The sequence below is a fragment of the Salvia hispanica genome, chromosome 6, assembly GCF_023119035.1.
Source record: "Salvia hispanica cultivar TCC Black 2014 chromosome 6, UniMelb_Shisp_WGS_1.0, whole genome shotgun sequence".
Taxonomy (NCBI): domain Eukaryota; kingdom Viridiplantae; phylum Streptophyta; class Magnoliopsida; order Lamiales; family Lamiaceae; genus Salvia; species Salvia hispanica.
Window position 1 is genome coordinate 199,810 of NC_062970.1, and position 25,447 is coordinate 225,256.

Here is a 25,447-nt window from a genome sequence, read left to right on the forward strand (position 1 = left end):
TCCACAAGAGTATTCATTTTTAGTTGGATACAAGTTTTAATGCGCAATTGGTAAAGTAAGAGAGTGATATAAAGAAAAAAGTAATTAAGGTATTGTTAGAAATGAGTCTCACCTTAATAGAGAGAAATAATTTCCAAAATTTGAAAATGTATACTCTTGTGGGCTGGACGGACTAAAAATGAAAGAGCGCATACTCTTGTAGGACAAACCAAAAAGAAAAGAATAAGTGCATACTCATATAGAATGGAGAGAGTATTAGTTTTATAATAAAATGTGAGTAAAATGAGTTAGCGGAATATGTAGGTTAGTTATTATTTATAGTAAAAATGAAAGTAGACATTTACCGTCGGATGGATTAAAATATCAAAAAATGAACTCCCTAATACATGTAGTAATGGATTAAAATATCAAAAAATGAACTCTCTAATACATGTAGTAGTACTACCAAATATGTGGAGGAGAACGAGTATTTTATCAAGGAAAACATACAAATATGCATCGTGTTTAAATTGAAGGTCCAAAAAAAAAAGTAGAACCAGTTTGTGTCGGTGTCGGTGCCTGGCTAAGTTGCAGACGAGGCACATGGATATATAGTTGAACGAGAAGAAGAAGGGTTCGAATGGGGTCATAATTCAATAGTTTTGGTCTATAATAAACCCAATTTTTGACCCAAGGTAGAGAAATAGAAAGAGAGTTTGGTCTATAATAAACTCCATACAGACGAGGTTGTAAAATGACACGTGTTACGAAAATTTAAATTTTTGCAATTTCACTAATTTAGCTAACATGGACATCAATTAGTAAATAATTACTAGAAAATAATTATGGTATTATTATCAAACTAGTCTCTAAAATCTACTTACTTAAATTGTTTATATAAAAAAATTTACTATGAAATATTGAAATTTTAATAAAATGTGTATATAATAAGATTAGATTTAGGACACTTTAGTCAGATGAATTTTAATTTATAATGTCGATAAATTTATCCTTCTTTCACTCTTTATCCACAATTAATAATTTTTATTATGGAGTTTATGGTTTACCTATCAACTTCAAACTTTTTTTTAAGTAAAAGAAGAAGGGATATAAGTTATTCGTTGGAATTGCAATTCTCAAGTTACGTATTTCGACAATGCATCCAAGTAGAAAAATGATACGTTCTCTGTCCCACGAGAGTATGCATTCTTCGTTGGGTACGAGTTTTAATGTACAACGTAAAATAAAAAAGAGATAGGAAAAAAAATGATTTAAGTATTATTAATGGAGAATGGGTTCCACCTCATTAGCGAGAAAAGACAAAATTAATTAAAAATTGCATAACGGACTAAAGTTAATAAATTATCAATATGCAATAAAACTACTACTTTTTTTTTTATAACTAATAGTAATATCTTTAAATTTATAATTTATAATTTATAATAATGTGAAAGTGGACTTACAATCCATTGAAGAAGAAGATGAATTGTCAAATGGGCTAACTTATTACTTCTTCTGTTGGGCCTTTAGTTACTTTAGCTGGGCCATTTATCTTTTGATTGTTGGGAATAAAAGGGTTTAGGAAATTCCTTTTCACTAATTCTACTCTCTCTTCTTTTTATTTACTTTTTATTTTCATTTTTTATATCAAGAGTGCATCATCAATTCCATATATTTTCTGATGTTAATTTGTTAGAACCTTAATCTAATCAAGGTTAATATTTTCCATACTTTAGCAGCTCAAAAAAAGACATTATAAATGACTAAATCTTTTAGCCAAACTAATTTAATTTCAATAATCTTCTGTATTCTTTTAATATAGTAAATTCTAGGCATGACGACTTGTCAATAAAATGAAAATGAGACTATAAAAATATTATATAGAAGTTGAATATTTTAATATTATTATTGTGATTTTAATTTTTAGGATCAGCTTATTTAAGTTTCTGATTCTGTTGAGAGCATCTTGACTGAGGTAGTAAGAATTTTGCAAAAGTTCTCTACAACTTAAATATGAATACTTAAGGAAGGAAAACAACATCAATTAATTAAGGAGGAACTAATTAAGATTATTGTTACAAATAGTTTAAAACAAATCTGTGCAAATATGGATAATCAATCAGTCCTATGAGTTCCAAATTAACTCCCTATAAAAGGAGTACTATTGCAAGTTGTAACAATACACAACTCAATACAAATCTTCAATTTCAGCCACACACACTCTATATTCTTCAATTCTATGTCCAAATTCGTTCTTTTAACAATATTTATATTTTGTGACACCTAAGTTTTTTTAAAATATGAATGATATGTATATATTCATGGCGTTTGCCGGTGCGTTTGGGAAGGTGGTCCGATGAATAAAGCGGTTTCCACCGCGACAGGCAGCGGTGGCGGTGCATCTGTCAAATACAGCATCTCACTCTACACAGAAAACAATAGACAATTAGAAGCTTTAGCAAATATTAACACACACACACAAATATATAAAGTAATTGCATTCACAATCAGAATCAACTGCACTGAGAAAAATAAATTTGTCACTTCAAGTATTTCGATCATAGCAACTTGATATGTGTCATGACTCATGAAAACTTCAATTTGTTTGAAAAAAATAAACAGTAGCTCTATCTAAACATATAATTATAATTTCATATTTAAATGATGTCTTATATATATTTAAATGTAATGTATTTACGTTAAGTTTAATGGCACAAAAGTAATGAAGAAATTAGGTAAATAAATCTATTAATATTGTTACATACCTTCTTCCTTAACTCTGCGTTTTCTCTAGTCAGTTTCTTCCCCTACATGGAGATTCATTTTCGATCAAACCTCTATATTCGTAGAAATACATGTAAATAAAATAATTCTCTTCATCAAATAGTAAAAGATTTGAATTACCTGTTCCTTGAGCTGATCAATCTGCTCGTTCAATAATTTAGTCTGGTACAAGGAAACATTATTCGAACTGAATAAGTTAAACATTAGTCGAACATATATTCAATTAATCGATATGATCGCTCGGGAAATAATTAACTAGCTAAATTCTAGTTGTATTTATCAACTTGGCAAAAATTTGTCCTACATGTTACTAAACAAGTTAGATTTTGGGCTACATATATTAAAATTGCACATGTTTTACTGAAATTGATTTGAATATATGTACCTTCGTAGCTCTGATGCTTCTTAAGCTATGTTCTAACTGTCGTTCGAGCTGATCTAACTCTTCCGTTGAACAAGAATCTAAGCCCTCTCCCAAGAGTCTTCTGAAGCATAGGTACATTCATGCAACAGTTAGATGCAGAAAAATCAAGAAAGAAGTGACTAACAAGGAAGATATATAACCTCTTAGATTCTTCTAGAAACTCCATCTTCTTAAGCAAATCATCACTGCTCTGATCATCTGTCGTTAGCTGTCTCAAATCCAATCATAGTACAAATTTTAGAATGTGTCTCACAGTTGATTAAATTTGTACCGGTTTTGTGGTTTAAATCTGAAATATCATAATTCAAACAGATTATATATGACTAAAAATGCAAGCTAAAGCATTTGATCAATATTTCACACATGTTCCTTAATTTCTTGCATGATAGTTTGTTTCAGACTTCACAAATTATGGCAAAATTCATGTTTTTAACCAACTGAAAAAACTTTCTAAAAAGAACACAAACTTTCTAAATTTTATTGGCCAACACTCAAATATTTGGAGTCTGATGGGTAAACTGAAAGTACCATTTGAAAGCTCTGAATGATAGCTTTCCAATGGTACTCATAGTAATGGTCATGGTTACCAAAAGTGATCCGAAATTCAGATTTTTGTACCATGTACTGTTAGAAAGTTATCGTTGAGAGCTTCGCACCTTCGGATGTCTCATTCGACTTCCAAGAATCGAGTTATTGGTTAATAAATTTTGGGCTCGGGTCAAATTTGGAAACATAATTTTGGAGCATTTTTTAACAACATAATTAGGTTATAGTTGTTGTCATACTTATTCCCATGACAGAGTTAGGGTTTCCAGTTAAAATTTTTATTTTTATGTCTTATTTTGATTTGAATTTCTGGAGAAGAACAAAGATTCGAGGCTTATTTTCGAGTATATTGTTTTAATAATATTTTCATTTGATTTGAGTTGTTTAGGAGTAACAAACCTGATTTGCAATATACTTTTATTCTAAAACTACTAGAAAGTGGATAGATTTGTTTTAGATGAAACTTTACTATGAGCAAGTAGGTTCTCCTTTTCTTCTTTATAATCTCGATTTGATTACTTTCTTTACAAAGAAAAGTATGTCATGATCTAAACTCAAAATAATATAACTGTTTTGCACAAGATAATAGTGAGATACAATCATAAGGTTATTCGTAGGAGCTCAAAGTATAAAGATATAAGACTAACTAAATTGTTATGTTGTAATTTGATTGATTGGGTTATTTCATAGATTAACTACTACTAGTACTATATAAATTCCCCACTCCAAACTTCCAGCAAACACACCATCAAAAAACTTTAAAAAAAAAAAAAACTTACTATCTGGAAAAAATTCAAAACACTCTATCACACTCCAAACTTCCGACGAACACCAACAAAAACCCACGCCCGCCACTACACGAACGCACCCAATGCCTTACCCCAGTCTTGAATCTTGTTGTTATGACGCCCCCTTCATTTTTTAGTGCATTAGTTCAATAAAACAAAGACGTTTCACCGTGACTTTTTCTCGAACTCTTGGTCTATTGGTTAGAGGAATGGGAAATCATTTTAACTTTTACCAATTAAGTTGTTGTTTCATCACGACTTTTTAGACTTTATCGACCAAAAGCGCAAATGCCATTTTTCACTAAAATAAAACTAAGTAGAATCAATGTTTCAAAGTAATTCGGTGAAGAGTTCTGACCTTGAGATTTTCTTCCATGTTGCTCCCACTTGAAACGGCCGCATTTGCCATATATCTGTCTATGGTCTTATTGATCCCACTGCTGAATATTAAGAGTTTCAAATGAAAACATTAATCATCAAAAAGCAACCTAACTTTTCATAGAATGACAAATTTAACAACAAATTAGTACACAGTGCATGACTAATCCTGAGACTTTTCCATTTTCCTTAAGTGTTTGAATTAAATTTTGATTAAATTAGACCTTAATAGTATTAATTAGAGCTAGCATAAAATTAACGAGAAATAAAAGACTTCTAAAATTTCCTAAAAGAACAGACTACTAATGTAATGTTCGAGCCAAATCCCAAAGTGAACGCTAGTGCATAGGGCACGGACAAGGAGAGAGACTCCACATTGGAGCGATAATTACGAGAATATGTAGGTATGACTGCTTATTTGATGAGACGAATGAATATGTAGGCACTAAACAATACTGCAAAAAATCTCGTGCCGAAAAGAAAATGTTTCGCTCTAAATGAGACAAAATGAGTAATAGTTTACATAAGTACCACTAAATTAGTCTTGTTTAATTTTTGTACTTGTTCATTGTGATGATCTCAATATTTTGTTGGGGAGAACAAACTTTGGGATTTGGACTTGGCTTATTTCCAAACCTTTAAAGGCATTGGAGTTTACAACATTAATTAAACCCCATTTCATAGCTATAATTAAAGTAAAACAGCAGAAAATAAATAAGCTACCAACCACAAAAATTAAAGAGAGAGGAACCCAAACAAATACACAAAGAATTGAGTGAAATTTAAGAATTGAAATATATAATTAATAAACAAAGTGATGGTACCTTGAACTTGAGAATTCACACAATTTTCCAGTGGAAGAGAAGACCATGAGAGCAACTTCAGCATCACACAGAACTGAAAGCTCAAATGCCTTCTTCAACAGACCACTTCTCCTCTTCGAGAATGTGACCTGTCGGTTCGTCGCGTTTTCGATTCTCTTCAGCTCAGTCTTCCCTCTCACCATTGATAACTTTTTTGTAATTTCTCTCAGATCTGTGGAAGTAATTCAAGAGAGAGAGGGAGAGAGGATTTTGTTGTTGTGTAGAAAAGGAGCAAAATTGTAAACCCTAGATTTGGAAAGGATGATGAGAGATGATTTTGGGGTTTCTACTTTTAGATGAGTTTTCAACCATGGAATGGGAATAAAGATGCTTTAGGAAAGGCCAGGTGATTGGTGAACCCAAATACTGACCTAATCCATTTCTTTTTTTAGTAAAATTAGACAACCTGAAAAGAAAGACTAAAATGAATGGGAATAATGCAACAAGTGGAGACCTGTCGGAGTTGTGAACTCCAAAATTCCGGGCCCACTCATTTAGTCTTACTTCAAATTAATATTACAAATATTTTTTCAAAAATTAGTCAAAATATATCCCTCAGTCTATTTCAGTTCTGGTAATCTGACATGAAAGCAATCAACTCATATCAGATTTAATTACCATACTTTATTGGTTGGTAAATTGTTTGATCTGTTATTAAACAAATTGATCCATCTATTAGCAAACAGATTAATCACGTAATTATGAATATCACACAAAACATTTAGATCATCGATTAATTACCGATCAAATTAATTCCAACTACAGTAGGACGACAAAAAAAGGAACAGATGGATTATCATGTTCGTTATATTAAAATTGATTTAAAATAGTTGTCTGCGATTGACTATCTGATCTACTTCATCTACTCCCCGGTCCCCCCCGTCCCACTCTAAGTGAACCAATTTTTTTCTTTTTAAGATGTCCCACTCTAAATTAACATTTCTAAAAATAGAATAAGTTTCTCTCTCTACTTTTTCCCTCATTCTTACTTTATTATCTCAACTTAACATACAAAACAACATTATATAAAATTTCGTGTCGAAATAGAAATGCACCACTTAGAGTATTATGTTTATTTTTCACTTTTTTTTAAAAGATGGTCACTAATAACGTTATTTACCTTTATGATAATTTAAATCCTCGATATATTGGTATTTAATTTTATTATAATTCAAATCCTCAAAATATTGGATGGCAAGAGGAATATCTTTTTACTCCTATTGATTTAATCTCTTACTTGCAACGACATTTTTTAACTTATGTATGCTCTATAGCTCCACATAATTGCCTCTTGTTGAGGCCAATATATATTTATATATTAGTTAAATGTTTCTTTTATATATAATCGAATTAGTGTGTACAATTTGGGGCTCGGATAATTGAGAGCATAAAATGTCGCTTTTTCACAATCGCATTTAAAAATTTAAAATATTTGTTAGACTGACGTCTGATGAGCTACGTCAAACTCAGAAATCCAACTAGTACTGACTGTATTATGAAAAAGTTGATTGGTCCCTTTCTTATATCATTTCATATAACAGTTTGAAGTGAAACTGATTTATACATATACCGATGATAAAAGTCACATAAAATTCTGAACTCTAACACTGTTTTTTATTTGATAAAATACTACTCCCTCCGTCCCGGAGTATTAGACTCACTTCTTTTGAGCACATGATTTAAGGAATTGATATTTAAATAGTTAAAGTGGAGAGAGTAAAGTATGAGAGAGGGAAAAAGTAGGGGAGAGAAGAGAGAAAAAAGTAGGTGGAGAATAAAATAAGATAAATGTTTTTTACTAAAAAAGGAAATGAGTCTAATATGTTGGGACATCCCAAAAAGGAAAGTTGGTCTAATACCTTGGGACGGAGGGAGTAAAATTTTTTAGCTAAGAAATTCACATCTTTAGGTGAAATGTCTAGATAAAGAAAATGGCAATTTCTTGAGTTGCTGTGAAGGATGAGAAATTCAGCGGCCGGCGTTTCTTCATGTTGGGAAAACTTACATTGATGAAAAAGGCAGACGGACGGCGTTTTGTGCAATGAATAGCGTAGATGGTACCCACCCTGACCTATTCCGTATCTGTAGACATATAACTTTATATGGCTGCAAAAGGGTCATGGAAGGGCAGGCAACTCGACTTTGGTGAACGACAAGAAACTGACCCTCCCATGCTCGACCACGTAGAGCTTGAGAGGTATTCGGCCACAACATGTTTCAATGTCCTCAATCTCTTGTCTGGATGGTGGGTGGCTACTGCACAAAAAATGGTATCTTTGTGTCACTATATGCAACGGCAGGTCTTATTCATACTGAATTTTACACAAAGAAATACCAAAACAAATGGCAGGTCTTATTCATACTGAATTTTACACAAAGAAATACCAAAACAAATGGAGTTCGTATAATAGTTTGTGTACTAGCAAGGATCCTACACCTGATCACACAAATAAAATGATCGTCTTTAAAGAAAGAAAGACGAAGTGTATTTCCATTTCTCTTGCCGTCAGAAATCATAGGATAACAAAATGAACAAAATTAGCTTGCATTTTTTATCCAGACTAATACACCACCACAGTATTCATCATAGATGCATTAGCAACAGTTTGTTGAAACATTATTGTATCAAAGGAAAATGAGCTGATCAAGAATATTTGCTGAAGTACGTTACCTGGCTCGGCACAACATAAAAGATGGATCTCCTGAGGAAGACTTTCTGAACTTGCTATTAGGAGGGAAAACATCAAATATTGGTCTGGTTCCGCCAAGATGCATGTTACCAAACATATCTGTGATGCAACTGTAGTCTACATTTCCCTTATCAGTAATACTGCAGGACTCTCCCACACTGTCATCAGCAATGGTTTTATTTTTCACATTCTTCATGGACCAAGCCACCCCATGTCGGCCAACAATATATCCAAGAGACTTCAGGCATCGGTAAACCTCAAAAGACTCCCATGAGCATCCATACTTTTCCTGGTCTTCTGCTAGCTTTGCATACAAATCACTCAAGGGAAGAGGAGTGTCGTCAACATTCAAGACATCCAGGGCACCAATCTCAGCTAAATATCTACACCAAAGAACAACAAAAACTAGAGTTCTTTACTCTGAATTAACTATGTGAAATATACTACCCAAGCAGCAGCAGCTATTTACTCCAATACTAAAATCAGTTATCAACTGAGGGAATAACAGGATTAAGAGCACTATTTATTCTTTCTGGTAGCAAAGAGTGATAACTGTAAGCAGAGAACTGACAATAAACAAACAAAGTAACCAAAGATAAACAGAGTCCATAATGCACCAAAAAAGATAACAATGTCGGAATTGAAGGTGAAGAGAATGCAACACATACAACGTTTCTTCTATTGAGCAATATGTCTTCCCATTCCGACTTATCCCAGTCGTGGTCCACATTTTACCCTTCTTCTCCAGCACCTCAGCTATTCCCAGCTCTTCAATCCACCGCACCTTCGACCTCTCTTTCCTGCAGTGCACATGAATATTAACCATAGTCTCATAAGTTTTTAATAACCATTTCCCACTCACAGACACAGAGAAACTAAACGCCACATCACTTGCTTTCCAACAATATACCTAAATTGCAGCTTGGGAAAGTCGCCAGAGGCAAAGCAAAGCTCATCATCAAGTGAATCCTCGACAAAACCCTCCGAACCGCTATCACAATCATACACCCCATCATCAGAACTAAAGCTTTGTGCGGCATCTGTTTCCATCATTCAGACAACCTGGAACTTCAAAAGACAAGAGAATGTACATATACTTAATCTTTCACAGAAAATATGATATCTTGCAAAATGAATGCAACAATCCATCTCATTAACACTGATACATACAAATATCCTAACTTCTACCTCAAAAAACATTGCTTCAATATCAATATATAACTAACCAGTCAAAATTTTGCAGCAAAATCTCGAGCCAAGTGCCGTTAACTTATTGGGAAAGATTGAGACTTTACGGATTTTAAAGCTTGCAGAGACCGAGTCTTGACGGTGCAGAGACATTGGCTTACCTAAGATGTTCTGCACCATTACAAATATCAGTTCCATTATTTGATTGGAGTTATAGAATCTAAAAAGGCAGAAAACGCCACAAGGAAGAATAGAATTAGGTGAAGAGAGTTAAATAGTGGTGTTTCCCAGCAGATTCAAGGGCACCAGTCCACCTCCAGCTAATTAAATGTAAAAAGCTTAAGCTAATTAAATCCCTCATATACACAGATGATGTAAAAAGCAGTGTTGAATTTTAAGCTAATTAGATATCTAGAGCTGGTGATGCATGCTCAGGAATTTGCAAATGTCACAATGGATACAATTTCCGTTTCAAATTTGCCACTAAGAGAGATTGATTGTAGAAGTAGCAAGTGTATGTGAAGTAGCATATTGATAAACATGAGCCCCTTTTGAGAGCAAATTGAGAAAAGAGAATGCGATTTGTGCATTACCTAGGCCGTTGGAGAGGGCGTTGAGTAGTTTGGAGTAGTAGCTCCTGATCCTTTTCTCCGGCGGCTGAGAATCGAGCGGCGCAAGGCGGCGGCGGCGGCGAGAGGGAGGAAAAGTTTCGTGTTTTTGGCTATCAATTTAATTATATTTTGATTTAATGTGATTATATTTATATAGACTTCATTATTTATTTACTAAAATGAGTATTAATTGAAAGAAAATATATTTGATAATTAATTAAAAATATCTTATCAACGACAGTCAAGCTAAATAAAAGTGAAAATGCGACAAACATTTTCAGAAAACCCCCAAAATCATTTCTTCTATTTCCAGGCTGTAACTGCTAGCGTCACTCCACCGCTGTTTGTGTTTTGTAGTAACAACTTCTGGAGAAAGCATAATTGATTTGATCGCTTCAGCATCTGCGAAACAGCTACCCGAATGGATTCTTCGCCTCAGTCCGGTTCGCCCTCCGCCGCCCCGCCGCCTGAGCTGGAGGCCAAGCGCGAGAAGGAGATGGTGCATAAGACTAAAGTCATTCAGTTTCTCGGGCGAACCGCGCCTATCATTCTCCAGAACGACAACGGCCCATGCCCTCTCCTCGCCATCTGTAATACCGCTTTCATTCTCTCTAACTCGTTCTAATTTTAGCTCTGATAAGAGTTGATGTGATTCTGATCCTAGATATAACGTATTCTTGGGTTTTGCGCGATTGATTTCATGAAACTGCAAACTGTGGAAATTGAAAAACCTGAGTGAAGTTCAATTCAGAATTATTACTATGTTAATTACTAATTCTGACTCATCTTGTCTAAGTCTGGAGGGCAGCCGGCAGCTCATCACGTTTACTTTTTTGTTGGTGTGTGGATTGTGTGGAATATGGCTGTGTGAGGAGAACATCTGTTTGTGTTTTGTTTAATTGGTTTGACATCATGGGTATTGTGGCTTAGGATAAAACACTGATCTTGTATACCGAATTATGTTCACAATAGATGTTCTAATGTCGAGCCTTTACGTGCATCTATCCTTGTTTGACCTAACTTGGTGTTACATATGATGATAGGTAATGTTCTTTCCCTAAAGAACAGTTTGAATCTGAGCCCAGATATTCCAGAGGTTTCCCAAGAAAAATTGCTTTCACTTGTGGCTGAGCGGTTGATCGACTCAAACACTAACACCGATGTAAGGCTTTTGAACTGGGAAGAAGATTTTTTTTTGCCTGAATTTGTATCTTTTTAGTTAACTTGAGCTGAGTACAGTAGTTTGCCTGCTTCCTTTCCCTTTTATTGATTAATCTAATCTTGTGTCTCGGATGACAGAACAAAGACACTGGGTATGTAGAAAATCAGCTGCAAAATATTGCAGATGCAATTGATTTACTTCCAAGACTTACAACAGGCATTGATGTGAATTTGAAATTTAGAAGGTATACCACTTTTTTTGCTTCTCCTTTGATTTTTGAGTTGTCATGTGCTACAATCTACTTGTATGTGCTTTGAGGCTAAATTTTTGTGGTCTCTATATACTCTAGTACATGTGTTATTCAATTTTATTTTTGGGGGTGCGGTATGATCCTAGTAAACTAGAAACTGTGTCTATATTTAATTTTTTGACGAATTTTGTCTGAAATTTTCAGAATTGATGATTTTGAGTTCACCCCAGAGTGTGCAATCTATGATTTGTTGGATATTCCACTCTACCATGGATGGATTGTTGACCCACAGGTATGGTTTGTTTCTCTCTCTGACTGGCTAAACTTGCAAGAAATTTGTGAAACCTACAATAAGTCCTTTTTGTTCTTTCATAGCTCCCATTATCTTTTGTATAAACCGGTGGCCTGTGGGTTTATTGATAGTCAAGTAAATGTTTCTATGCATGCGTTTCAGGACCGTGAAACTGCTGATGCTATCGGGGCTAAATCATATAACACTCTCATGGGGGAGCTTGTTTCATTAGAGGCAAAAAGTATAACGAGTGACGAGAAAAAGAATTCTGAAGATGACACTGTTGATTTTGTCGCTGCAACTACTGCAGCTCTTGGAATTCCTTCTCCAAGTCTTTCAAGAGGCCAATCCTTTACTGATTCTCCTCCACAAGCAAGGAAAGGGGACATCGAAGAAGAAGAAGAGCTCTTAAGAGCCTTGAGATTGTCAGAGATGGAAAATTCTATTCCGGTGGCAGATGGTGTTGTGTCTGATGGCCATATGAATGAAAGTGTGTCGATCAATAAGTGTGAACTGGTCGCACCGCCTGAAGTGGTTGAAACTAATTTTGCTGTCGAACCCGCAAAGACTGTGGCATTGAAATCCAATGATAGCAATGCTCTGGGCAAGCTCCATGTAGATCCAGGCTCTGAAGTGGTTTCACATGAAGCCCTTTCTTCAGAAACTGATGAAAAGCAATTATGTGCTCAACCTTCAGATGAAGAATCTATAAACGTTGTTGATAATGTGATTGGTTCAGACACAGTGATACTGAATGGAAAGGTCCAACCAGTATCTTTAGGAGAAGCTCGTCTACCTGCATCTAATGACTCACAGCATGAATTGATGAGTGATAATCATGCCCAGGATCAAGTCACTTCCACCTCAAACCCAGAAGCTGAGAAAAATTCTTGTGATGTATCTGATGGAAAAGATTCATCCAGTTTGTTGAATAGTGCAGATTCAGATTCATCTAGCAGCCAAATGCACCAAAATGATAAACCTGAAGCCAAATCTTCCGGTGTTGATGATAGTGAACCAATTTATGAAGGTGAGGATCGCATATTGGACTCAGGTACTGTTGCTTATGCAAACCGAGAGCCTATGTATGAAGGGGAGGTGGTACTTGCGGAACAGGTTGATACAGGTTTTGTGGAAAATGGTGACTTTGGTAGCAAGGACACAATTTCTGTAAAAGAAGGTAAAAAGTGCTCTAGATCATTGATAAGAATTCCCTGGTGATTATTTTGTTTTATTAAATTCATTATTCAAGATTAAGACAACTCTATTTGTTTAATTTTATTAGACCTTTGTGCTAATGCATGTATTATTTCTCATTAGGGGAAATCATCAAGAACTTCATGAAGAATAGTGCCAGTCAGTTGACTGTATACGGGTATTTATGTTTGCTACATTGCCCCATTGGTTAAGAAGATATGCTTTGTTTGCCACAAGAATCTTCTGATAATTGGTTGTCTTGTTGCAGCCTATTTTGCTTACAAGACCAAGTCAAGGAACGTGAGCTTTGTGTGTTTTTCAGGAATAATCATTTCAACACTATGTTTAAGGTTAGTACATGCAATTTGCTATGTTATTTATCAGTTTTCTCTTCAACAGTTATAGTGATGATTCGGTATGCTTGTCGACTCAGTAATACTTGTAAGTTTTTTGTCATGTGAAATCATTGTTTATATATGGCTTAGTGATGATTAATGCATTTAACAACTTTTTATTGTTCAAGAGTTATAATGTTGTATCAGTTTCCTGTAATGCCAGAGTTCTTTCATATCCACATACTCTTTATACTTCTTTTCTATTCATATTGTTGCTTTTATGTACATGCCCATGTACAGTGCATTTCCATATATTTAGATCCTATGCTTGTAGTAAAGCATGATATATTACATCACGTAATATATTTGAACATGTTGTTCAATCTGGTGATATTATGTGCTTAGCTCTGCTATGTTTTCTGTTCCTTCATATGTTAACATACTTGTCCAAACAAGATGTTGGATTTGCTAATAGTATGTTGGCCGTCTTGTGACTTGAAGAATGTATATTTTTGTAGTTGACGCACACTTGTTAGGATGGGATATTTTGTGACGATAATGGTGATATCTCCTTAATTTATAATTTTTTTATAGGAGTGGGAACTTGTAAGGATTAATTTGGCATCTGGAATATTGATGATTTTTAGTTGCAACTGTGTATTGGTATCAGACCATTTGATTACATTTGTAACTGATTAATTGGTTAATTTGCAGTATGAAGGTGAATTGTACATTTTAGCAACTGACCAAGGGTATCTAAATCAGCCAGACTTGGTGTGGGAAAAACTAAATGAGGTATTACTTGATGTTTCTTTTTAGTGCATGGAAGCGTAGATAGTGGTGAACTATTTATGCGTTGTTAATTTGATTTTCATGTTTTAGGTGAATGGTGATACTGTTTATATGACTGGCAACTTTAAGCAATTCAAGATGGATGAGCATTCCAGCAGCACGTGGGATGAACAGAATGCTAGGGCCACTACTGCAGTATGTAGTTTCTTGTTCTAGAACTTTAGGTGTTTAAGCGCATGCCTTGATTAAATATCTTCTTTGCAGGACTACCTGGCTAGCATTGATAGTTCCGAACCAAATACAAGTTTCAAGTAATTCTATTTCTTTGGCTCATGATTTGTTGTTCTCTTAGTTTTATGTTACATATTTATGATTTAGTTCAGTGTGACTACAGAATGTAAGTGGTATCTGAATATTTCATGATTGGCCTACTTTGGTCTTCATTTATTCATGTACTCACTACTTTGCCAGCTAACACTTTATTGATACAGTATGTATTTTGAAGTCATTTTCTCATAAAAAGGTGTTTTTTTGGATTTTCTTTCTTGGTGGGAATTTTATTTAAAAAAGATACTCAGTAGATGTTTCTGTCAGTTTGATTTATAATTCTTTTTTACTTATACTTTCAAATTCTTCCTAGTTCTAATTTTTATCTGATGCATCACAATGTGGTATTCAAATTTAATTTGATTTATATGCTAAAAGAGCAAGCTCGTGAATCTTACTTGGATTCTTTTTCTCAGTTCTGATTTGCAGCTGGCGATAGCTCTCCAACAGCAGGAATTTGATCAACAGCAGCAGGAACAGCAGCGAGAACAGCAGCAGCAGCAGCAGCGTAATGCACAGCAGCAAGCCGTCAGCAGCAGTTCAAGGCTGATTGTCGGTCCTCCCCAGCCCCAGGTTTGTTAAAGTTGAGATCTTACTGTAGCAACTACCAAATCTTCAGCATTATTAATAGAAATAAATAGTATAATAAATAATCTAGCAAATCGTACTAATCCTGGGACATCCCTATTAATGCTTTGTGTTCCCAGAATGGTTTTGGCTTCTGTTACATGTGCAACATTATGTGAAATTGATACCAGAAACACCCATCATTAATTCTAGCTCGAACGTAACATACATATCCCGTTCTTAATCTTATGCATCCATTTCTACGCGTACGTGTATTTAGTGCCAAAGTGAATGGAGATTTCACTTTCAGCGTAGCTTCAGCAACTTTTCATACAGTAGTTGCATTATCTGATTTAGATATGCTTGTGCGTCTCCATGTGCAGGCTCCGCGGAATAGTGGGAAATACACGGGCTCCTCAAAGCAGGAATCGAAATCGAAAGAGAAGTGCATCATAATGTGAATGCCATGGGTGTTTCTGGTTTAGTTGCAACCCTTTTCCATTTACCTCTTTGTTTGTAACACTGCTAACTCGGTATAGTCTACTGTTGTAAATAAAAATCACTCATTTATAGCATAGACAACTACTCACTTTGTTGTGGGATTTTGCTTTCTGCTATTTTTCTGCTCACTCAGTAATTAGTTTCATTTGGTGTTATGTGAATAAAAATAAGGACCTGATTTGATGAGTGTGTTTTGAAGGAATTATATGTTGTTTTATTTTGAATAAATATGATTGTTCGTTTGTTTCAAATTCTTGCCGTGTATGATATTATACAGATTGTGGTGACAAGTTGGAACTTGTCGATGACAAAATGGTGAATTAATATGTTGATTTAGTCATTATTTTATAGACTAAAGTTCATTTTTTATCTTAAATATTTGGCCAAAACAATATAAATTGGTCTAAAAATGATCATATTTTTGAAAGCAAAGTTGACTTTAAGATGTCACATTTTTATTGAGAAAAAATAAAACATCATTAATCCAGCTATTTTTTATCTTATTATTTTAATTATTTTTTTCTCTCTACTAGTGTATTTAACAACAATTTTTTTATTTATATAATACAGTAAAAAGTATCACATTTCCATCAACTAACCTTTTGTTGCATTTTCTTTTTCCTCATTTTTACTCTTGATTTCATTTTTGTTGATTCCATTGCATTTTTACGTCCCCTGCATGCATCTATCATTTACATATTTTAATAAATCTTCTTGTATTATTACTCTGTAATTGAATAAATTCCGCTTACAACGCCCCTCCCATCATAACTTCACAAACCTTCCAAACTACGTGAGAATACAAAGACTTTTCTCCATAACACCCTTTTTCTCGATCAACAATCTAATTCCATTACAATTTACAATTTCTAGAGTCACATATATTTGGATTTGAATCAATCCTCAACATGGTCATTTAGAGAGTTGGATATTCATTTGAATGATTATTGTGGGGTTCTTTTTTTATCACAATGTGCAGATAGATATATGTATATATCCACATTGAGGGGTTTGAAAAACTAAGTAGGAAGTGAAGTTATTGAACCAAATGCTCTAAAGATTGAATCTTGATGAGTTCTATGGTTGTTTCAGGAAGGCCCGCTCCGAATAGTGCCTTTGGGGTTATGAAAGAATAGCCTTTATCTGCATAACCCAACACCCTTTTCCCCTTGAGTTACATATATTTGGATTTAATTCATGCTCAATATGTTTATTTAGAAAGTTGCAATTTTTTTGAGTATCCACTTGAAGGTTTATTTTGGGTATTTTGATATTGAACTCCCTGCATGTTGATCACAATATTTACATAGGGGGGGTGTTTGAATATTGATGTAGGAAGTGAAGTTATTGAACCAAATGCTTTAAAGATTGAAGCTTGGTGAGTTTTATGGTTGTTTTAAGAAGACCCTCTTCAGTTAGTGCCTTTGGGGACATAAAATCATTCTAGTATTTGCCAGTGTAAAGAGAGAGGTAAAGAGCAATGGCCAACATGCCTCAGTTGACCTATGGCTCATACCATTGTCAGGGAGTGCAGATTGTCCCATTCAAGACCTCAATGAAGCCGTTGAGCATGTTTTTGCTTCATGGGAATCTGGAGATTCATGTGAAGGGAGCCAAGAATCTCCCCAACATGGATCTAGTCAACAATAGCATAGGTGACATGATAGGCACTTTTTGTGGGAAAATCCAAACAAGTGACCCTTATGTCACAGTTGCCATATCTGGTGCTGTAATCTGCAGGACTTTTGTGATAAGAGACGACGAAAATCCTGTCTGGGACCAGCATTTCAATATCCCAGTAGCACATTACGGCACAGAGGTGCAGTTCGTCGTTAAGGACAACGATTTTGTGGGATCTGAGATCATAGGGGCTGTTGGGATACCTATACAGCAACTAATCACCGGGGCTCGAATGACTGGAGCTTACCCCATCATTGGTGTGAATGGGAAGCCGTGCAACCGGGGTTCTTCCTTGAGCCTATGGATTCAGTATATACCAATGGAGTATCTGCCGGTTCACCATGAAGGTGTGACAGGTACCTATTTCCCTCTTAGAACAGGAGGAACTGTCACACTCTACCAAGATGCTCATGTCCATAAAGGTTCACTTCCTGATGTGGTGTTGAGTGATGGCACAGTCTATAGAAATAATAACTGTTGGCGCGACATATATGACGCGATATCTCAAGCCCGTTGGCTGGTTTACATCACAGGATGGTCTATTTACCATTTGGTTCACCTCGTTAGAGACGATCCTCTTGTGACCAACAGTTGCTTGGGTGAGCTTCTGAAGGCCAAGTCTCAAGAAGGAGTGAGAATACTTCTCCTCGTTTGGGATGATCCGACTTCCACAACCATATTTGGATATAAAACAGTAAGAACCAACCAACCATCTCTGCTGTTTTCTTGTTTCTCTGTAATGTCTCAACATAATCACTGCAGGAAGGTGTTATGAACACCGGGGATGATGAAACGAGACGCTATTTCAAGAATTCGTGTGTTAAAGTACTGTTGTGTCCCAGAAGTGCTGGAAAAGGCAGCTGGGCTAAAAAGCAGGTTGCTTTATACACTTGTTTAATTCAAAATCAAAGTGGAATAATGTGTTGTTTGTCATTAGGAAACAGGAACAATCTACACTCACCACCAGAAGAGTGTGATCGTAGACGCGGTCGCGGGTAACAACAGAAGAAAAATCATAGCATTTGTTGGAGGACTTGACCTATGCAAGGGAAGATATGACACTCCACAACACCCAATCTTCAGTACATTGGATACTGTTCACAAAGATGACTATCACAATCCCAATTTTGTGGTAATGTTTGTCTAAATTCTACTTGATGTTTGATGTTGATGTGCTTATATTTATTCTCTATTACACAATCATGATATCAAATAGGGGCCTACTGTGGGATGTCCTAGAGAGGCATGGCATGATTTGCACTGCAAGTTTGACGGTCAAGCAGCGTGCGACATCTTGAGAAACTTTGAGGAACGATGGCTGAAGGCCTCAAAGCACCACAGCCAGATGATGCTGGCACATGATGATTCCTTACTCAAGCTTAAACGAATCCCCGATATAATGGGACTGGAAGAGTCGGCTAAAGTGACAGAAGGCGATGCGAATGCATGGAACGTCCAGGTTTTCCGTTCCATCGACTCCAATTCCGTTAGGGGCTTCCCCAAGGATCCAATAAAGGCTACAGAAAAGGTAAAAGAATACTCTATTTTTACACTTGTAATGAAGGAATTAATTAGTTAACATTTAGCTTTATTAAACAGAACCTTATGTGTGGGAAGAATGTGTTCATAGACATGAGTATACACACTGCTTACGTAAAGGCAATCCGCGAGGCTCAACACTTCATTTACATCGAGAACCAGTACTTCCTCGGGTCATCGTACAGTTGGTCTGCTTACAAGAACTTGGGTGAGGAACTCAATGTGACAGTACTTGAAAAGAGTTGTGTGTTCATTTCTATCAGTTTATCCATTTCTGTTTTTAGGTGCAAACAACCTAATCCCTATGGAAATTGCTCTCAAGATTGCCAAGAAGATCCGAGCAAGGGAGCGTTTCGCAGCATACATCATCGTCCCAATGTGGCCCGAAGGAGTCCCCTCCAGCACTGCAACTCAGAGAATTCTGTTTTGGCAGTATAATACAATGCAAATGATGTATGAAACAATCTACAATGCTTTAGTAGAAGCAAGGCTGGATAGAGAGCAGACGCCCGAGGATTACTTGAATTTCTTCTGCCTTGGCAGTCGAGAACCGGATGACAAGAGGCGCCTGTCATCAAATAGCAGAAACTCCACAGGAAATTCTCCACAAGTACACTATCCATCCATCCATCCATCCACCCTTCATGTTGGAATGCTTATTAGTATCCTTCTGACTATGTATCACTTCCTAGGCCCTGGCAAGAAGAAACCGCCGCTTCATGATCTATGTCCACTCCAAGGGAATGATAGTGGACGACGAGTACGTGATATTGGGCTCTGCCAACATCAACCAGCGCTCGTTGGAAGGGACCAGGGACACTGAACTTGCCATTGGCGCGTATCAGCCTCGCCATAGATGGGCTAGCCAACAAGCCCACCCGAAAGCACAGGTAAAACTAGATGAATCTTCACTTGAAAGACTAATAAATCAAGAACATGTTTTAGTGCTAATAAATAGTACATCACAGATATATGGATACAGGATGTCACTGTGGGCGGAGCACACGGGCACGTTGGAGGCGTGCTTTGAGAAACCGGAGAGTTTGGAATGCGTGAGGCGAATAAGATGGATGGGGCAACTCAACTGGCAACAGTTTGAGGCTGAAGAAATGAGTCCATTGAGAGGACACTTGCTCAAGTATCCTGTGCAAGTGGATGCAACGGGGAAGGTCGGCCCTCTCCCGGGCTGTGAGACGTTCCCGGACGTAGGTGGCAAGATCATCGGGACGTTCGCGGGGATTCAAGAAAATCTCACTATTTGAGCATGCCATTTTTTGCTAGCAATGGATTTTTGTATGTTGTTCATCATGTTCTTGCAACTTTGTTGTTGTTGTTGTTCATCATGTTTCTACCTTTACTTTTTGTTTGTCTTGGGGTCTTGTTTATGATACATTGACACATAATTTCAATTTGATTTGAAGGCAGTTGTGCAGATCCAATGAAAAAGTTATTTTTTTTGTAAATCCATGTATATTTAATTTTAAAAATAATATTTTCTTAAATTATTGTAAAAATACAAATATATAACACAATAATTATCTAAAATAAATTAGGGGTAACTGCTTACCCCAATTTAAAAATCGATTTTAAATACTGTAGTATATAATATCTAGAATTTCCAATAATAGTACTCCAATTTATGAATTTATATTTTGAAAGAGAAAGAAAGTGAAAGTAAAATTAAGAAAATGATGGATTGGTTGTGCAACTACCTCCTCAAAAAGGTTGAAGTGTAAGAAATGAAGCAAAATGTCTAAAGATCCGATCTGAGATTCTTGAAAATGATATTGCCACTCTATATTTTTGAAAATACAAACTCTTCTTCTGTTAATTTACTACTCTACCCTCGACATCAATGCATCTGGTGGAATCATGGTTGCATTATGTAGCTGAGATTATACAATTAATTGGAAATTTTGATATCTTAATAAAAGGATTATTAATACACTCTTAGTTGACTACCGATGAGCCCTTTAACTTTATTCTGAATTCATATAATCAAGAATCACCACACTAAACGCAAAATTGAATAGTTTATGAGTTTAAGCAACTTGATGATCTTTTTTTATGGAAGATCTATATAGAATTAATGGAATACTTTAATGTGATGTTTGAGGTGCTATAGCATTTTATAAACTTACTGAATCGAATAAAGGTTTGTAAGCTCCATATTTGCATTACTTTGGCTTCACCAGTCGAACCCAACTCGAACTCACTCAGAATCAAACGTGAAATTATTGTGTCCTTATTAAGTCAATCCAATAAACATACAAACACATTAAGGCTAGACGATGGCCTTTTAATTTCGTTCGCGTTTATGTTGTGTTTTCGTATTGTGTTGATCACCACTAATTTAATATTTTGACTACAGTTTAATACTACAACCTTTCACGATTTAAAATCTCACTTTAACTTTATGTAGATTTTAAGAATCGTAAATGAAAGTTGATGGAAGAAATGCGTCTCACTATTATATAATTAATTTTGTAATAATAAAATGGACTGTAATAATTTAGTCCATTCATCCAAAATTAAAAAAAAAGGAACCTTAAACCATCGAGTTCCGATATAAATGAAACATAAAGATAAATTATTTATATTCATATTTCACAAAATAAAAGCATAAAGATATATTATTGGGAATTGGGATATATTTTAAGAACTAACTCGATTAGTGTAAACCGACGCGATTAAGGTATCGACAGCCAATCAAGCTTGTAATTAATCATATAAAATAACAATGAGGTGCCCATGATCTTAATCGTGAGTATTTTAAATTAGTATACATAATACAAAATTTGATTAATATAACCAGCTGGGTTCCAGCTATTAGCTCATATGCATAATGCATATGAATCTTTTGGCAATCGAATTATTTAATTACTCATAGTACTAATTGGTTACTAACATTGCGTTGAAACAAAAATAATAATTTAAACAAACATGTTACTTTGTAAATGATCAGAAAATAATACTTCAGTATAATCTTTTTGACAATAGAGTTATTTAAATAAACTTCTTGCATACATATAGATGCTCAAATAAACACTTTGTTTTATTGTGAAACTTATAGTAGATCTTTTTAAGGATATAGGGAGGTATGTAGTATATAATTTCAATATAATATGATCCAAAAATAACTATTTTTTAATTAGTGAAGTGATGAATGTAAATGATGGAAAAATTAATTACCAAATTATAACAGAACCAAATCGGAAAAGAGAATCTGAACAAACAATTTAATTAATGGAACATGTATTTGGCGTGGTATAGTTTAATAATGTTATGAAAGTCTTTTGTTGGTGGGAGAGTTTAATAATGTTGAAGGAGAAGAAAAGCATGTGATACACATGATCACATTTTTAATTACTCAAATATGAGTTTTATTATATGTTACATTTTCATTTTAAGTTGCACTAAGATGTTATATTTTTATATCTCTTAAAAAATTAACACTAATTAATACACATATCATCTCTTTTTCCATTATTACTTTAATCACCTTTTAACCTTTCTTTCTTTATTTTAAACGATCCTAAGAAGGCGTCGGTCATCTACTTCAGCTAGATAAGATAGGTGAGTCTGTCTCACGATCTGTTGATGCCTAAGCATTTGTATCCCTGGAGCTTTGGCTCTCCACTTGTAACCAAACAAAAAAAAAAAACTAAACATCTCATAAAAACTCGTATCATTATCCAAGTATTGACTTATCCCAATCTATTTAATGTGACACTGCCGAACAAATTCAATCCCGATTATAGGTGGGTCCTATATATGACCAACTTCAATAATTAGGTGATGTTCGGTTTACTAAACAAAATAATATCAAAATATAATCTATGATTGAGTTGCGAGATTATTTTAGTCATAGAGAATTAGCTATGACTAATTATCTCATGATTATCAATTGAGTTGAAGAACTAAATCTCATGAATCAAACACACTACTAATTTAATCCGAGATACAATCTTGCAAACCGAACGCCCCCTTACTGTACTAAAATATTCTTATACACTATAATCACATTATATCACAAATTTAATAATTTTCAATACAATAAGTTAATCTCATCCAACACCACATTAGTCGTTGGTCACATTTCAAATTGACAAGGGTAATTCCGTCATTTCACACAATATGATGATTGAGGCTTGTCCAAAGCCTATGAAAGTTTTGTCATTATAAAAATCGACCATCACATTCATTCATTCATTCAGACATTAAATCAAACAGTCTCACCGCATCCCTCCATTTCCCCAATCCCGATCCCCAATCTCCACCATGGGCGCCACCGCCAACGGCACCTCAGCTCAGCCCTTCAAGTTCCTCATCTACGGCCGCACCGGCTGGATCGGCGGCCTCCTCGGCAAGCTCTGCGAGGCCCAGAGCATCGCCTACGTCTACGGCTCCGCCCGCCTCCAGAACCGCGCCGACGTCGAGGCCGACATCGCCGCCGTCAGCCCCACCCACGTCTTCAACGCTGCCGGCGTCACCGGCCGCCCCAACGTCGACTGGTGCGAGTCCCACAAGGTCGAGACCATCCGCACCAATGTCGTCGGCACCCTCACCCTCGCCGACGTCTGCCGGGAGAAGGGCCTCGTCCTCATCAACTACGCCACCGGATGCATCTTCGAGTACGACGCCGCGCACCCCCTCGGCTCCGGCATCGGCTTCAAGGAGGAGGACACTCCCAATTTTATCGGATCTTTCTATTCCAAGACCAAAGCAATGGTCAGATTTCTTCCCTCCCTCTTTTTAAGTCATGGATTTGCTCTTTGATTGCGCTTTTTAATGTGGATCTATGCTTTCGATTTGGTTGATTTATGGGGATTATTTTGGTAAAGATATGATTTTGCTCTGGCCCTATGTTTAATTGCAGTAATTGTAGCTTGTTTTGGTAAAATGTTTTTGTATGGGAATAGAAAGAACATATTCCATTCTTTTTCTTTGACTCCTGTTACCTGGGAGATGAAGAATAAACCAAAGATTTCCTTTTTACAAAAGTCAACTCTAGATAGATCTCATTTTTTTGTTCATGATTTGCACCTGTGCTCTATACATATCGAGATCTTGCGGTTTTCCTGAAAGATCTCTGTTTTTTTCGATGTAGTGTTGCTTCTGATTTGGTGTTTTATTGGAGAAGAAGGTGGAAATGGTTGATTTAGGTTTAATGGAAGTACTATTTGGGGAATTGTTTTGGTAAAGATATGAATTTGATTTGGCCCTACATTTAGTTGCAGTAATTGAAGCTGTTTTGGTGAAAGGTTTTTGTATCTGATGATTATTAAGGTGGGAATTGAATGAAGATATATTATTCATTTTTCTTGGACTCCTTTACTAGGTAGATGAAGAATAAAGTGTATAAAACTAAGATTTTCTTTTTGCAAAAGTCAACTCTTGATAGATCACATTTTTTTGTATCCATGATTTGCTTGCACTTGTCATTTCTTTTTTTGTTTATCTGATCGTGCTTGCGTACTGGATCGATAGTGTTCTTGTCAGCTGCCTGGATCTCATCGTTTGATATGTGGGTCTGCTGCAGTTAGGTTCGATTGAGTTCTAACTCGTATAGTAAAATAGATGTTTTATTCACCTACATTTAGTGATCTTAAATTGTCCTTCTCTCCAATTTGGATAGGGTAATATTGTTCATGGTACCTTTTGTGATGTTAAGATGATTGGATCTGTTGTGTATGCTACTTAATTCATATTCTCATAATTGTTACGATGATTTATCATGAATGGAAGTCAATCGGTTTCCATCTTCTGACACTGAAACATCTCTTGCTTATTGGTTTATCCTGATTTTAGTTTTCTTCACGTTTTGTCAGGTTGAGGATTTATTGAACAACTATGAGAATGTCTGCACCCTGCGAGTCAGGATGCCCATCTCTTCTGATCTTTCTAACCCTCGTAACTTCATTACAAAGATTACTCGATATGAGAAGGTTGTGAATATACCAAACTCCATGACAATCTTAGATGAACTTCTCCCAATATCCATTGAGATGGCAAAGAGGAATCTCACCGGAATCTACAACTTCACTAATCCCGGAGTTGTGAGTCACAATGAGATTTTGGAGATGTATCGGGAATATATAGACCCTAGCTTCACTTATAAGAACTTCACTCTTGAGGAGCAGGCTAAGGTGATTGTGGCTCCGAGGAGTAATAATGAGCTTGATGCCTCAAAACTGAAGAAGGAATTTCCGGAGCTCTTGTCCATCAAGGAGTCCCTCATCCAGAATGTATTCAAGCCAAACCGAAAGACTCCTGTAGCTTGAAGAACAGAGATCCTAATGTTTGCCATGGGATGGCATCAATTTCTTTTTCTTTACTTTCTCTTTTTTTGTCTTTCTTGATCTGTGCTTGAATACATTTCCTCTTATATTCTGTGCTTGAATGCATTCCCTCTGTTATTCCTGTTACCATATTACATGTAAGAGCTTGTCGTTTATTTGTTGATTCCGTGTTGTATTAAATTGCTACATTTAATAAATTAGATGAAATTTTAAATTACTTTTGTGGAGCTATTTGTTTCATTGGTTCTATCA

General features: G+C 35.6%; 5 protein-coding genes across 10 annotated transcripts; 3 read left to right on the forward strand and 2 right to left on the reverse strand.

Annotated features, from left to right (window-relative positions):
- Positions 1-2,000: 2,000 nt before the first annotated feature.
- Positions 2,001-6,126, reverse strand: LOC125193094 (agamous-like MADS-box protein AGL14). 3 transcript variants are annotated; one of them, XM_048090831.1, is made up of 7 exons: positions 5,724-6,126; positions 4,880-4,961; positions 3,328-3,395; positions 3,149-3,245; positions 2,884-2,925; positions 2,745-2,786; positions 2,001-2,403 (listed from the first exon to the last, which is right to left on the reverse strand). In XM_048090831.1, the coding sequence occupies exons 1-7, from the start codon at positions 5,903-5,905 to the stop codon at positions 2,299-2,301; spliced, it is 618 nt and encodes a 205-aa protein (XP_047946788.1). In that variant the 5' UTR covers positions 5,906-6,126; the 3' UTR covers positions 2,001-2,298. The 3 variants fall into 3 exon arrangements, with proteins under 3 accessions (XP_047946788.1, XP_047946787.1, XP_047946786.1); XM_048090830.1 differs by having other exon boundaries at positions 3,149-3,248; positions 4,880-4,958; positions 5,724-6,124; XM_048090829.1 differs by having other exon boundaries at positions 3,149-3,248; positions 5,724-6,121.
- Positions 6,127-7,537: 1,411 nt separating this feature from the next.
- Positions 7,538-10,361, reverse strand: LOC125194257. 4 transcript variants are annotated; one of them, XM_048092382.1, is made up of 6 exons: positions 10,234-10,360; positions 9,679-9,811; positions 9,363-9,514; positions 9,121-9,252; positions 8,434-8,835; positions 7,538-8,018 (listed from the first exon to the last, which is right to left on the reverse strand). In XM_048092382.1, the coding sequence occupies exons 3-6, from the start codon at positions 9,503-9,505 to the stop codon at positions 7,880-7,882; spliced, it is 816 nt and encodes a 271-aa protein (XP_047948339.1). In that variant the 5' UTR covers positions 9,506-9,514; positions 9,679-9,811; positions 10,234-10,360; the 3' UTR covers positions 7,538-7,879. The 4 variants fall into 4 exon arrangements, with proteins under 4 accessions (XP_047948339.1, XP_047948336.1, XP_047948337.1 ...); XM_048092379.1 differs by having other exon boundaries at positions 9,363-9,520; XM_048092380.1 differs by lacking the exon at positions 9,679-9,811 and having other exon boundaries at positions 9,363-9,520; positions 10,234-10,361.
- Positions 10,362-10,581: 220 nt separating this feature from the next.
- On the forward strand, positions 10,582-15,860 carry LOC125194256 (ubiquitin carboxyl-terminal hydrolase MINDY-2-like). Its single transcript, XM_048092378.1, has 12 exons — positions 10,582-10,841; positions 11,295-11,413; positions 11,551-11,657; positions 11,868-11,955; positions 12,118-13,135; positions 13,276-13,330; positions 13,421-13,502; positions 14,202-14,282; positions 14,370-14,474; positions 14,544-14,590; positions 15,023-15,179; positions 15,557-15,860. Exons 1-12 carry the CDS (start codon positions 10,673-10,675, stop codon positions 15,632-15,634), a joined length of 2,106 nt encoding a protein of 701 aa, XP_047948335.1. The 5' UTR covers positions 10,582-10,672; the 3' UTR covers positions 15,635-15,860.
- Positions 15,861-17,154: 1,294 nt separating this feature from the next.
- On the forward strand, positions 17,155-20,259 carry LOC125193212 (phospholipase D beta 1-like). Its single transcript, XM_048090973.1, has 8 exons — positions 17,155-18,048; positions 18,117-18,230; positions 18,292-18,486; positions 18,571-18,882; positions 18,954-19,101; positions 19,178-19,503; positions 19,586-19,783; positions 19,862-20,259. Exons 1-8 carry the CDS (start codon positions 17,155-17,157, stop codon positions 20,153-20,155), a joined length of 2,481 nt encoding a protein of 826 aa, XP_047946930.1. The 3' UTR covers positions 20,156-20,259.
- A 2,836-nt stretch (positions 20,260-23,095) lies between these two features.
- Positions 23,096-25,412, forward strand: LOC125194141 (bifunctional dTDP-4-dehydrorhamnose 3,5-epimerase/dTDP-4-dehydrorhamnose reductase). Its single transcript, XM_048092194.1, has 2 exons — positions 23,096-23,624; positions 24,725-25,412. The coding sequence occupies exons 1-2, from the start codon at positions 23,175-23,177 to the stop codon at positions 25,175-25,177; spliced, it is 903 nt and encodes a 300-aa protein (XP_047948151.1). The 5' UTR covers positions 23,096-23,174; the 3' UTR covers positions 25,178-25,412.
- The last annotated feature ends 35 nt before the right edge of the window (positions 25,413-25,447 follow it).